General features: G+C 38.0%; 1 protein-coding gene across 7 annotated transcripts in view; it reads left to right on the top strand.

Moving 5' to 3' along the window:
• The window catches only part of RAP1GDS1 (Rap1 GTPase-GDP dissociation stimulator 1), a 123108-nt gene that overhangs the window by 92561 nt on the left and 15635 nt on the right, over positions 1–14912 (top strand). For 5 of the 7 annotated variants that reach the window (XR_013975014.1, XM_080915933.1, XM_080915931.1 and 2 more), the window contains 7 exons: positions 2820–2948; positions 4616–4741; positions 9093–9236; positions 9642–9773; positions 11198–11332; positions 12481–12606; positions 13319–13458. Coding sequence is in view for 6 of the 7 variants with exons in the window: in XM_080915933.1 (XP_080772059.1) it covers positions 2820–2948; positions 4616–4741; positions 9093–9236; positions 9642–9773; positions 11198–11332; positions 12481–12606; positions 13319–13458 (932 nt within the window). In the remaining variant the exon portion in view is untranslated. The remainder of the gene's footprint in view (positions 1–2819; positions 2949–4615; positions 4742–9092; positions 9237–9641; positions 9774–11197; positions 11333–12480; positions 12607–13318; positions 13459–14912) is intronic. The other 2 variants (XM_080915934.1, XM_080915932.1) reach the window with 1 other exon arrangement.

Raw genomic sequence — 14912 nt, 5'->3', positions numbered from 1 at the left:
TGCTTATGGTGACAGAAATTAAAATTTTAAGTGTGTCCTTATAACATTTTAAAGTGATAAGCACATAATATGTTAACATGAACAATCTATGTAAAGTATCTTCAAAAGTAACACTGCTGACCAAAACATGGAATTTGTACTGTGTATATTGTAACCAGAAAGAATCTAGAAGTTATTTCAGTGCTGCTGCCTGCACTCAGCCAGAGTGCGAGTGTTTTTACCAGTCAGCCCTTCACTGTGTCGGCACACATGGGAACACAGCGAAAGCAACAAATGAAATCCTGCTATTTTTATAAGACAGCTTTCCCTTTGGTAATTTTTTTGGAAGGGTTTCAACAGTTCCACTGGAGAACCCTCGGTGTTCTAAGGCACCCCTAACTATAAAGTGAAAGTTTGTACCTGCTTATTTAAGTTTATTTTTCCCCCTTCTCTTGGTCTTCAATATCCAAGGAGGATTTATGCACACTGTGAAAAAATTTTAGAGTTATTTGAGTATGATTATTGCTTTTACTTTACATCAGAGAAATAGATATAAGTGAACACTCCCAATTGGTCCAAGTGACTGTCCAATTAGATGACTGTACATTTTCTCTTGTGTGTGGTATGTATGTTTTTATATGTGAGTATTATAGTTAATCTGGCTCCTGAGTAGCTTTTAAACATGTTTCTAAAAGAGGCAATTTTTGAAAATTATGGTGACTAACACCATTTGACTGTGCTCCTCTTCCTAACGACCTGTTCTAATTCAGATGTTACTGGTGCAGTTTATATTTAAAAGACTTCATTAAGCTCTACTTTAATTTTTTCCTTTTCCCTGAAACCTAGATTTATGACATTCTTTAAGTAGTCCAAGGGAGTGATAGAGATGTCAAGAATGTGAAGAGCCTCGACCGTCCTGTTCAGTCAGTTACCTTCCTACTGAAATGTTATTCCTCTGATGTGCTTGCACTGATAAAGCTCATCCTGACAGTCCTGAGGGGTGTGCGATGCTGCTGTAAGCGGCCAGATTGCAGACTTTAACTCACACTCAATGCATGCGCTAGTGCTCACACTTCCGTACCTGGGATTTACTATCCAGTCGCTCTGCAGTCTGACAAAATAGAAGGAGTAGATAGAAAACTAACAGAGCAGTGATATGCAGGGTTAATCAGCTTGTACCGAATGCTGCAGGTAAGTAAGCTATTAGAATAGTTTCTAACTCAGAAAGGCTCCTGGTACATCATCATTACAAATGATATTACATTTACAGTGGAGGTATTCAGCCCCTATATAACATACTGCTCTGTATTCTATAACATATATGTTCTGCCTATAGATGTTAAGAATCATTCATTTAAATGCTTCATGTTACATTCGGGAAAGTTCTCTCATTAAAGTATAAAAGCACATTATTTTGTTGAATAAACGTTTACTTTATTTAGAAGCTTCACTGCCAATTTGAAATGTTTTTTTAGATTGTTTGAACTGTAAATGTAGCTCTCCCATTTTCTCTGGTCTACCTTCTATTCTTGTTTGGATAACAGGCCCCTTTCTAGTACAGACAGGCCCCAATAACCATAATTAGCTTTAATTACCCACTCAGTTTTCAGGGGCAATTATTAGTCTTTGACCATCTCTTTATAATCCATTCTAAAAGCAATAAAGAGTTAACAACAAAGACCACCAGGCAAGTAATGGGCTGGCATATCAGAGCTCGGCCCTCCCTTTTCGTTTGTTGCTGATTGTCCCGACCTCCAGGTGAAGAGCAGTAAATACTGGGATTTGATCAGTAGCTATCAAGGGATTTGTGCAGTGAAGAAAGTGTGTTCTCTAAGAGACAGTTTTATCCTTACATCCCAGATCACTTGAAAGAATTTTGAGAGAATTATTAGCTTTTAAATAGCATATAATTTTAAAGTTGGGGGAAAGCCTTGGAAAGAATACTTCTGTCTTCACATGAAGACAGCATTACTAACAGCAGCGCTTTGTGTAAACACACGATTATTCTTTGAGGTACTACTTCGGGTCTTCGTTTGTGTTAATTTGCCTTCAACCTCGCTACAGTTATTTTATTTATTATCACTGTCCGTGAAGAAACATTGTGGAGATGCAAAGCGTGTTTAGCGATTTAAAACTAGTTACTTATAGAATGGAAGGCACAGTGGCAGCGCCGCCTCGTGCTTCACCTTCTCTCGACCGCCCGCTGAGTTGGCCCATCTCTGGAATGAAGGCCGGGAAAGAAGAACTACCCCTTATTAAAACTGCGGAGAACAGTCTGCCAGCAGAACTCAGAACCAGCTGCTCTACTCGATATCTACTTTTTGATGGTTTTTTTCCTGATTATGAAGGAACTGTATTTTAAAGATTGTTTTCTTCTTCCTTAGTCTCTGAACATCCTGTTTTTTCTTAGTCTCTGCATACATTCTGTGAGTTGCTGTTGCACAGATGTGTCTAACCATTTTATTTAAAACCAATGCTGGATTTGTTTGTATATCTTAAAAGCCTGATGATTAAATGTATTAATGGTCTATGAAGACCCCATTTAGAAGAAAAAGATGATGGTTTGATAATATTTTTAAAGCTATTTCATTTCTGAATTTCTGACAATCATTGAAAAGATTAAAAATCCCGGTCTTCTGAACTGTGATTTTAATTACTCAAGTCTATCTAGTGTGTGCTGGGGCTGGAGATGGCTCAACCACTGCAAGGCTCACAAGCAAAATGTCAAACGAGTGGACTTTTTCGTTTGCCTTCGCTGTAATTCAAAAAGAACTGCGTTATAGAAAATAACACACTTGCTAATGTGAACACTTCTTCCCATTTTCTGTCTGTTTTCACAGATTCTCTTCAGGCTCAGCTTATCAATATGGGTGTCATCCCAACCTTAGTGAAATTACTGGGCATCCACTGCCATAATGCAGCTCTTACAGAAATGTGTCTTGTTGCCTTCGGGAATTTAGCAGAACTCGGTAAGTATACACCACAAGCTGCATGTTGTCACTAACCTATTAGTACTCTTACAGTGACTATTTCTTTATGAACCTGGGATCCACTTAAATTATTTTAGTTTTCTTTTGAGTATTCAAGATACTTTCTTCTGTGTTCAAAATATAAATCAAATTAGGTCTTCTTTTGTAATTTGTAATAGTTACAATTGTAACTATTCTGCTTCTCTGATTATTTTAGGTATTAGGATTTAAATTTTAGGAGCTTTGAGTATATAGCCCAGAAGTAGAGTGCTTGTAAGAGTTAACAAGAGCCCTGTGGCTTTGCTCACATCAGAACACATACCAAGAATAAACATTCTAATTTCTTTTTAAATATAAATTATTTGATTATAGAACCTTAAATGTGTTAGCAAACTGAAGTACTTCCCCGTCTTATCACAGAATCCTCAAAAGTGACAAGTTTTGTTCACATTATAAAATATGCACATAAAATCATAATAACTCAAGAGCTAAGAAGATAGCCTTATAGCAATTTTCGGTATTTAAAAATCATTATGTTTAATCTTTACACACCAAAAAAACTATTTCATGTTACATTTTGTTTTACATGTACTTTATGCTTATGTTAACAAGTAAGATTTCAATGCATACTATCAAACCTTTAAAAAAATCAAGTACTGACAAAAATATATTCATATAATTTTATGCCAAAAATGCCTTTAAAAATCTGTACTTATATCTCTGTTTTTTTTAAAATAAAGTTGTAAGAAAAAATATACACATATTTTACATTTACAGAACATTGTGTGTGTGTGTGTGTGTGTGTGTGTGTGTGTGTGTGTGTGTGTGTGTGTGTGTGTGTGTCTCAGTGGAGATTTGATGGCAACTTTGGTAAATCTCCCCAATGTGGGTTACAGGTGCTACATGCCTTTAATTTCCGAACTTGGGAGAGGCAAGTGGATCTCTTGTAAATATGAGGCCAATCTGGACTGCTATGAGGCTAGCCAATCTATAGAGCAAGGCCCAGTTTGGGAAAAAGAAAGACAGACAGAGACAGAGACAGAGACAGAGAGACTTTAAAAAATATTTCCAGGGCAGGTAAGGTAGCTCAGTATGTATTGCCTAGACGTGCTGAAGAGGAGAGAGGACGAAGCTTCAAGAACACTGCGGGTGGCGTGGCCTTTAGTGTCTGTGAGCTTGTGTCTTAGTGACTGAGGCAGTGCTCAACCTAAGATTAATCTAGAACACTGCAAAGACAAGTAACAAAAATACAGTGGTCATGTCAGAACCAATACAGAAGCATCTCAATTAAGTGACATTTAAGATACGTTGGTGCCATCTTTTTATTCAGCAATGTAAAATATAATTTGTCGTGAACAGTTTTCTCCTTTGCATGAAAGCCTTGAAAGTGTGAATTTATGACTTAGTGATTTTACTGTTGCTATGGCTACCTGTATGTTACACAGTGAACAGTTTTTATGGCTTCAGATGTAACTGGGTCAAAACATTTTTTCTGAAGGTTTAGACATTCCATTTTTCAAGAATATTAAAGGTCAATTTGGTTGTTTCCTGAGCAGGAAGACCATTTGTGTTCAGTAACAGTGCAAATGACTGAGAATCAAAAGTAACAGCAAATTTGTGCATTTAATTTGTTTTGCTTACTCTAAAAGTTTTCCTCTATTTCTCAGAGTCGAGTAAAGAACAGTTTGCTAGCACAAACATTGCTGAAGAACTGGTAAAACTATTCAAGAAACAAATAGAACATGATAAAAGAGAAATGATTTTTGAAGTTCTAGCTCCGTTGGCAGAAAATGGTAAGGAAAAAGACACCTTTTGATGTGTGATTGTGTAAGAGTCTTTCAGGCGCCGTAATGCCAGTTTTAATTCAAAACCTGCTTAGTGTTATTAATGTTATATTTTCATTTTTATAACTCTGACTTCAGCAATATTATCTGTCCCATGACTGCATCTGAGCTTGGAGAAGCTACTTTCCAAGTTGGCTTTTAAAGTCCTAGCAAAGCTTCTGCAGGTATTTTTGCTCTGACGTAGAAGATAAAGTCTGGGGATGGTTCAATGGCTAGAGTTTTTGCATCAGGCTACAGAACCCACGTAAAAGTCAGGTGGGGCAGTGGGCAGAGGTGGGACAGACCCTAGATCTAGTTCCCACACAACCTGCCCAGTTAGTGAGCTTCAGATTCAAGGAACCATCATGTCTCAAAAAGACAGCATAAAGAATGGTTGAGGAAGACCCCATCCTTGACATCTGGCCTAAACGTGCACACGGGCACAAAGAAAAAATGAGGTAAAGAGATTAAACTCCTATATGAACCCCTCTACAGACACAAGAGGATAACAGCTAGGCTTTCTAGGCCTGTCTACAATGAGGATATTGATGAGTCACACCTTCTTTGAGCAAAACCATCTTAAGAGATGGACCCAAAAAGATAAGAGTGTATCAGGAAACTGCATAATAAATGATTTTTCAAATATAATATCTTTTACATATTCAGAGACAACACACTAAAATTATAAAAACAGATTGCATTGAATCTCCAGATACTGGAATTATTATCCATTGACTTAAAGTAAGGCTGCGGGGAGCTAGAAAGGATGGTGCTTGCTGAGTAAAATGCTTGCTGGGCAAGTGTGAGGACCTGAGTTCAAATCCTAGAACCCACATAAACCCATGCATGTGGAATCCAGGTGTTCCTGCAGCAAAATGGAAGGCAGTGCCCAGCAGTGGACAAGAGAGAGACTGTCTTAAACAAGGCAAAAAGTGAAGACCAGTGCCTGAGATTTTCCTCTGAGCTCCATGTGTGCACCATGAACATCCACACACATGTTCACGCACACATGCACACACACAAAAGATTCAAGCAGGTCAGTTAGCATGGTTAGAGAGATGAAAAGCGGTCTTTAAGACTTTTAAATAATAAAATTATAATACAGCAGATTTAGAAATAAATAGGAATTGCAAAATTGAAATTTCCAACCTAAATTAAGTACTTGCTGCCAGGAAGGCTTAAGAACAGGTCACGTACGGTTGAATTAGGGAAACTGTGAGCTGGAGCACAGGTAGGAACTCCTGGATGAAGTGTACAGAAAAGGGGGAAAGTTACACAGAAGAAAAGGGATCATCTCGCTCCCTCGTGGTGGTGCTGCTGGTGGTGGTACTAAAAGAGACTAGATGCTTTGGGAATGAATAGTACACAGGCAACATTTAAAGACAGGCAGAGAAGTTCTGAATTTACAAAAGACACCCAAGTTTCCAATAAGCATGGTAGACAAAGCGTGTTCTTAGACAGCCAGGGTGACCTCAGAGACACCCTGTCTGAAAAGGACTTCTAAAAAAAAAAGTGCATATGCATAGAATTTAAAATACAGCACAGAACGGAAAGTCGGACTCTGCTAAGCAAACCTGGGAACGTGGAGGCATCCTCATTGCATGTTTCTTCCCTTGAGACAGGATTTCTCTATTACGTACCTCTGGGTGCCCTGAAACTCACTATGTAGCCCTGAACTCAGTCCAACCTGCCCCTGCCTTCAAAGCACTGGGATTAAAGACATGAGCCACTGTACCCAGCTCTGCGTCAATTTTTAAAATTGATTGAGGTAATGTTCTGGCTTCAGTTTGCAATTTAAAACCAGAACGTTTATCTTAAAAATATAGGAGGCTGTCCTGAAACCAAGCCTAAAAACCTGAGTTCAGTTCCCAAAGCCCCAGGTAGAAGTAGAGAACCAATTCCTGTAAGTAGTCCTCTGATCTCTACATGAGCATACAATCCCCTTTTCATTCCAACACACACAAGCGTGCTCGAGTGCACACACACACACATATACACACAGAGAGAGTAATTAGAACAGATCACTAAACTAGATTTTAGAAATAGTTATTTGGTGATAGGATAAAATATGTTGAGTGGTTTGTCATAACAACCATAAAATTGAGGCATACAAAAGGAGGCTTGTGATCAGAAAGAAATGTATAAAGGAACTTTTTGGATTGTTGACATTCCTGATCTGGATAATAAAGAATAATTTTCATAATCGCTTATGTCTAATATGTATGTTTTCTGCAAATGTGGCTTTTCTCTGCCTTTTAAATAAAGGTTATATCATAGATAATCTTTATTGCCAGATAAAGGTTATGTCATAGATCTTTATTGCCAAACTGATAGGCTTAGGTTGAGTTCCCAAGATTAAAGCATACCTCTGAGTGTGTTTGTGAGGGTCTCCAAAATTATCTAGGTGAAGAGACTGTTCTTACTGTGGCCAGAACCTTCCAATCGATGTTACCCTTTCCTTGGTGTGACCTCCTGAAACGTGGGCCCAAGCATAACCTGCTCTTTGCTCAGGCAGGATACTTAATATGGGATATAACTTATACACATGCATACGCATTCACGTAAGTGATAAAGATAGTCCTTGTGTGTTGATAAATGTGCTAGGATGTCTGCCTTGCCAAAATGTCTGGCAGATCTTCACTAAGGCAATGTAAGGTTTCTAAATTGGCGATTACAGTCAAACTGTGAGGAGAAAGCTCTGTACGCCTCCATCTTTACATATTGTGTCCGTTCTAAATGCCTTAAATCTCACTCTTCAGGCAGAAACTTCTTTTCCTCAGCTCTTTCCTTAGCTCTACAAAATGAAATGTTAACCTGGTCTTCAAGGATTATGCCAAAGAGTTACTGTAACCTCACCAAGTGTAGTATAGTTTTTATACTGTATAGTAGTGTTTTTATTTCTTGCTTGTTTTCTCATCCACATAAATCCTGTTGAGTAACTGCAGGGCTCAGAGTGATGGCTTTGAAAACTTGTTTCTGTATTAATTATTCACACCCTGTCTATCATTTCTTTTCCTTTGCTGTATAAGACGAGTAATTGTAACTTTGTTTTCTGTGGTTCAAGGCTGTAGAATTTCTAAGACTTTTTTTTATCATAGTCTTCGGTTCTCATTTCTGCTCATCTCTAGCCCTAATGTTCTGTATGTAACCAAGGAAACATCCTACTTAAGTTTGGCCTAGTACAGATGCATTTTTTAAAAAGTATTTTGTAGATTTAAAGATATTTAAAAGAAAATTAATAATCCTCATGATAATATAAAGTTAAATTTTTTCCATGCTAGTTATCTAAAATTATAAACGTTAAGCATGTGTATATTTTAAACTCTGTTACACACACTGAGAAACCACTATTGCTGTGTGACTCATGCAGCTTAATGGAAACTAATGAGCAAAGTAAAATCCAACCAGAAGAATAAAGTTACCCCTTTAGACAGGACGAGACATGGCTACACATATAATGTCCTTGTGAATACAGTGGCATAGTAATAGAGTAAGAAGCTGGGACTATAAAACAATAAACTTAATGTTGGGTGAGGTTACTATTTCAGTCAGGTTTTTAAAAATGAAACTATTATATTTTTTATGAAATATCATAGTTTATCAGTTAAACATGGAAGATCTACTAATTCTTTTTTCAACTACATTGTGAAGATTTTAGGGACATCAGGAAGTAGAATTTAATGTAAGGAATCACCATATACTCATGACCCAAGGATGGTTTACATTAATGAAAACTGGAAGTTCCTTTCAAAAACAAGACTTACAGATTTATAAACCACACTAGAAAAATTGTATCTGTACAAATACCAGTATAAGTATACTTGTGTTTAGGTTCAGATTTTCTAACAGTACCATAATTTTTGATAGCTTTTTATTCAAAACCCTTAGTAGATATATTTTAACTTTACATGACAAATATGTATTATATTATAGACATGTATGTATAATATACTATGTTTGTATAATATAGTATGCCTTTAGCATACTCATATCTAAAAATACTAGTAATATTGGTTGTTGTCAGAGCTAAGAGAGACCTGGGGTTTAGGGGATGCTATAAGACATTTTAAGAGGATAAATAACTTCAAATAGAAAAATGACATTTTTGTATAATTAGTCTGGACTGTCAAATACTTCATCTTGCAACTCAAGTGTTCAAAAGTGGGGTTTTTTTGGTGGTGGTGGTGCTAATGGTAGGTGTTTTGTTTTTTGTTTTATCTAAGTTATACATTAACTGATCTTAAAATGCACTAGTTAAAATTCTTCATGACAGGTCACTGTACCAAAACTTGTGATTCTGTTCACACCATTCCTTATTCAGATGCTATTAAGCTGCAGCTGGTTGAAGCAGGCCTGGTAGAGTGTCTCCTGGAGATCGTGCAGCAGAAGGTGGGTAGTAACAAAGAGGACGACGTCGCTGAGCTGAAGACGGCTTCAGACCTCATGGTTTTATTACTTCTTGGAGGTGAGTCTTCATTCCTGCCAGTCAGAGGACACGGTCAGCAGAAAATTTGATACCTACTGTGCCTTCCATAAACACAACATAAGGCCTCTCCTTACTTTTCTCTCTTGCTTACTGTTACTGGTATGGTTTTGAAACCTTATACACACTGTGAAAAGAACAAGAAATGACAGACTTTAAGGTTAAGTTCCTGTTATCCTCGGTCTCTGAAGACCTGCCGTACGGAACTGAGCACCGATGGGTGGATGGCACTTGGAAACTCGAGCTCCAAAATTCATAAACTGCAGTGTCTGATTGCTACTCATAGCCCATTACAAGATTTCTAGTTTCCTCGTTGGGTTTGGGGGTGTGGGTTTGTCACTCCTAATCACAGTTCCTTATTTAACTGTTTGTTTCATTTCCCTCCAGATGAATCCATGCAGAAACTTTTTGAAGGAGGAAAAGGCAGTGTGTTCCAAAGGGTGCTTTCTTGGATTCCATCGAATAACCACCAGCTGCAGCTTGCTGGGGCATTAGCAATTGCAAATTTTGCCAGGAATGGTATGCACATAAGCTATTCCGTGTGAATTTCTGTACTTTTTAGCTTTCTGCTTTATCTGTCACATATATCAAAGGTGTTGCTTTCAGAAATGTTTGTGTGTTGTTCCCTCAATCTTTTAGAAGTCCCTACACTGACTTTCTAATATATAGCGTGTTTTGTACAGCCATCTGAATCTTGATGTTTAAAGCTCAGTGATCATGTGGTGGTTTTGAATGCTTTGGGCTTCAGGTTTAATGACCTTGAGCTTATCCATCTAATGGAGGATATGGCCCTTTCCTAGTAGTTACCTTATCTTGGCTGTAATAATCTTGAGTATTCACTTTTGGGTTATTGAGTTATATCCTTTTATCTGTGTTTACATATCAATAATCTTATGGGTGTATTTAGTTTAATAATATTTCAAAGGCTCTAGACCTTGTGAAATCTGATACTCTTAATAACTAATCTAAAAACTCTTCTTATGCCTAGAAAATACATGGATTGCTTTTCTAATTCAATTTGAGTCCATGGTGAACTATTTATATATCACACAGGTTAAGTGTCCCTTATTCCAATTTGCTTGAGACCTAATGTGTTAGATTTTCTCAGGTTTTGGAATATTTCTATTGATATTTGGCAATGTCTCGGTCAGAAGACTCGCTCCCAAACATAAAATGTATATGTTTCCTATACAGTTTGTGCATGTATCCTGAAAGCCATTTAGATGATATTTTTAGTGCATCCTTATTGCTAGGAAAAAGATGAAGAGAGTTGGGGGGGGATATGCTCCATGGAGGTGTGGTGAGGCATGGTGGGTAAAGAGGATGCCTCTGGAGGAGCCATGTTGGGCATCACTTTCCCTGAGGGACCAGCCACATGATGGTATAATACAGAATAGAGTTTATTCGAGGCATTGGGAGGGGAGTTAAGATGGTAGTAGAGAGGGAGAAGACAAGAGTGGTAGAGAAGCACAGGCCGGCCATGAGCACATGGAGAGAGGGGAGAAAGAAATGGGGAAAAGAGGGATGGGGAGTGGGGGGGCAAGGGCACAAGAGGGCAAGAGACAGACAGAGGAGGGGCAAGTAGCCCCCTTTTATAAAAGTGCCAGGTAACTGGGCAGAGTGTGCCTGGCTACAGAATCCCGACACTCGTGGCTGGTTGATCACATAAACTCAGGTACAGTTTCTACTCACAGGGTCATATTTGTCAGAACCTCAGTATTTCAGACTTTAAGGTTTTGCTTCAAGAATGTTCAGCCTTACAGATGATCATGACTGACTTATTTTCCTTGCTTCTCTTTATAAGAACTCTTTAGTAAAGGCCCTGAGACTGGCAGAGTACTGGGCTTCTTCTGGTGTGCATCAGAGGAGTAAAAGATTTAGTGCTGTGGGATAGTTACACACTTTTTTTAACAAAGGGGGAAATTTGCCCTTGTTCTGTGTAGATGGAAATTGTATTCATATGGTAGACAGTGGAATTGTAGAAAAACTCATGGATTTGCTGGACAGACATGTAGAAGACGGGAACGTGACGGTGCAGCATGCAGCACTGAGTGCCCTCAGGAATCTAGCCATTCCAGGTAAGCTGCAGTGTCTGTGGTCCGTGGACCTCCCTAGCAGCACAAGGCGGAGAGCCAGCTGTGTAGCTCATGCCTTTAGTCCTGGCCAATCTTACGTAATTAGTGAGTTCCAGGCCTGCCAGGGCCACATGGTAAGATGCTGTCTTATAGGGGGTGGGGTGGGGTGGAAGAGTCTTTAAATTACTCATCTTATTCCTAGCTAAGAAGTGGAGACCATATGTTAAATATATTTTCATGACAATACAAACTGATCTCATAAAATAGCTTAAAGAATCAAGTTTATGAACTCTTTGCTTTTCTTTTATATTACATGCTTAAACATTCTTAGGTATGTTCAGGTAAAATCAGATATGACATATATAAGTAGAGTCCCCTAAAGAATCATTATTTAAGGTCATGGGCTCTTTTTTGATTTGTTTCATCCCATAAGTAGATACATAGTTTTTGAAAAGAGCCTTGATGTATCTTCGGATCAACAGTTTTGAGCCATGGAGAAAAATCACCTGGATGATTATTGTTTAATTCTTTTATTCTCCTGTTTAAATGTAAATTTCTGACAAATCGGTGTAGTGACATGAAGCTCCAGTTGAAATGGATCTGACTTGTATAGCATAGCCACAGTATCTAATAATGTCTGTCATGTACCGTCTAATCAAATACAGTGGTAAAGGAAAACACTCAAGTGAGTGCAAGAATATTTTATAAAATGTAAACATTTTCAGATTTGTTCTACACATTTTCTAACTTAATTCTTTAAAATTGTGTTTAAAAAAAAAAAAAACTAGAATGATTTATGTCTGCTAAGTTTCCGTAAACAGGGTACTTACATATACCCAATTTCATGTTTTATTTGTGCTCCCCCGCCACACACACACACACACATATATACACACACCTCCGGACAGGGGAGTTGAGACAGGCTGTATCCCAGGGTATAAGGACCTTGGATTTCTGCTTCTCTAGCCTCAGCATTCCATGATCTTACTGCTGACACACCAGCATACCTATTGGTTCCACTCTTAACATTTCTAAATAGGAAGTTTTAAGATGGGGCTTTAAAGCCAGTAAGGACCAGATGTGTGTTGAATGAATGAATGCTCACTGATAATGTCAGCACCAGTTTAACCATAGTCTCCTTTTCTTTCTAGTTGTAAATAAAGCAAAAATGTTATCAGCTGGGGTCACAGAGACGGTTTTGAAATTCCTTAAATCCGAAATGCCCCCAGTTCAGTTCAAACTCCTGGGAACGCTAAGAATGTTAATAGACGCACAAGGTAAAAGAAATGGTTTCCAAGTCACATTCTTGGTGCAGTGTTCTTCTGTGTCGTAAGCTTTAAGGACTTGATCTGCTAGTTCTCAGTACAGACTTGTAAAAGTACATGGAAAGTTAAACTTTAAAAGAGACTGGTTTACACTTAATTTTCATGCTAAATGATTTTGAGTAAATAATAATGCCTAAGTTCTGTGTGTGTTAATTTGTTACCCGGTCCCTAAGCACCCTTTGTCCTCAGACATTTCCTACCCATGTTTGCCTTGTTTTGAAAACCATGTTTAAGAACGGTGATAGTCAAAATTTTTACAGATTTATCTTGTGTTTTCTATTTGAAGACATAATAATAAAAACCACTTCTAAGAGTAACCTGGGTTTTTGTTTGTTTGTTTGTTTGTTGTTTTTATGTTTCTTAATCCTTCTCTGTCATGATTGCTTGGAGTCCTTCTGAAAACTGTTACAGTCTGCCAAGCATTAACTGTTAGGCTCACTCACGGTCTGAAGTTATATGTTCATGCATGTGTGTGATGTGAAAGCCTGTAGTGTTATCAAATAAGCTAAATAGCCCGTCAGGCAAGGAGCACTTACAGTAATTGCTTTTACAAAATTGTTGCACTCTTCTAAGACCTGTAACCTTCCTGCCTGCACCTGATTGCCTGTCCCTGATTGTCTGACCCTGATTGGGCCTGTTTTTTGGTTTGCCTTGTCTCCTACAGCAGAAGCTGCTGAACAACTGGGAAAGAATTCTAAATTGGTGGAGCGTTTGGTTGAGTGGTGTGAAGCCAAAGATCATGCCGGTGTGATGGGCGAGTCAAACAGACTGCTCTCTGCTCTCATACGACACAGTAAATCAAAAGTAAGTCCCAGAGGATGCCATACACTGACAAGCAGCCTTTGTGGAGGCTCACACTGTAGATCCTGCTCCTTGTGCTCACATATTCATGGGTTTTCTGTGAATATGCTAATCTCCAGTGCCAGCAGGAAATACAGATTGATGTTTTCCTTTAATTCTATTGTATCATACTAAAACTAAGGCTTTGGTGGTAGGAGCTAGGAGAAAGTGAAGAAGGACTCTTCTGAGCAAAGATGTGTATATTCTTACACCCAGATGTCAAAGGGGAGAGATGGCTCAGTGGTTAAGAGCACTGACTGCTCTTCCACAGGTCCTGAGTTCAATTCCCAGCAAACACATGGTGGCTCACAGCCATCTGTAATGAGATCTGATGCCCTCTACTGGTGTGTCTGAAAACATCCACAGTGTCCTTACATACATAAAATAAATCTTTTTTTTTTCTTAAGTGAGGGCAGAGTTTTAATAGAAAACAGCAAGTGTAGATCTGTTGAAGAGAGTGAACAGGGGGTATTATTGGAATTAAGATGAATAATATGCCAGGTAAAGTATCTGGGTGAGACTGTCCAGAAAAGTAGGTCTGCCGCACCCTTCCCTCTAATATTGCAGAGGGTTAAATCAGATTTGGATATTTTAGAGGTACTCTACCACTGAGCTGCGCCTCTAGCCACTTTTCATTGTTCTTTTCAGTGTTTCATTGACAGAGGGAAGGCAGGAGAATCAGCAGACCTCCATATATACTATGTATACATGCTATGTATACTCTGTATATCTACATATACTAATGATACTGAAGGAGGCACCTCTTTACATAGGTCTCAGTTGTGTGCTTGATATCAGAACTATATTATACACAACAGCAAAACAGTTCTGACATCTGAACGTGGAACTCTCACATAAATTTCTGTTCCATTTGGTAGCAAGGGAAAAAGAAAAACAAGCAAAAATCCACATGACTAAACTTCAAACTTATTGTACATGGGAAAATTCATACCAACTTTTAAAACAACCATATTTAGGAGCCAAAATGTTTTAAATGCTATAATCCTGAGTTAAACTTTATATACTAAAATGTTTTGTGCATTTTATTTGTCATAGGTACTGCTTTAATTTATCTGACATCCAAGCCCCGCACAAAAAAAATTAAAAAAAAATAAAAAAAATAATTGAGTGTTCATTAAAGTGTAGTCATTACATGAGATCCAAACCAAGATGGTTCATTTAAATTATTTTTAATATTGCAAATATTGACATATAGTCAGTGTTTACTTTTCAACATCAGATTTAAAATATATCCTATTCAATAATTATTCCAAAAGATGATACCCCAAGAACAAGGTTAAGACTGGATGCGGCAGTACACAGCAGGCAGAAACGGGGGCATGTCTAAATTTTATGTCAGCTGGATTTACATAGCCCAGCTCAGCCAGGGCTCCACAGTGAGACCCTATCTGAATAAA

The sequence above is a fragment of the Micromys minutus genome, assembly GCF_963924665.1.
Source record: "Micromys minutus genome assembly, chromosome: 4".
NCBI lineage: Eukaryota > Metazoa > Chordata > Mammalia > Rodentia > Muridae > Micromys > Micromys minutus.
Note: the sequence above shows the minus strand (reverse complement) of the source record. Positions and strands in the feature narration are given on the sequence as shown.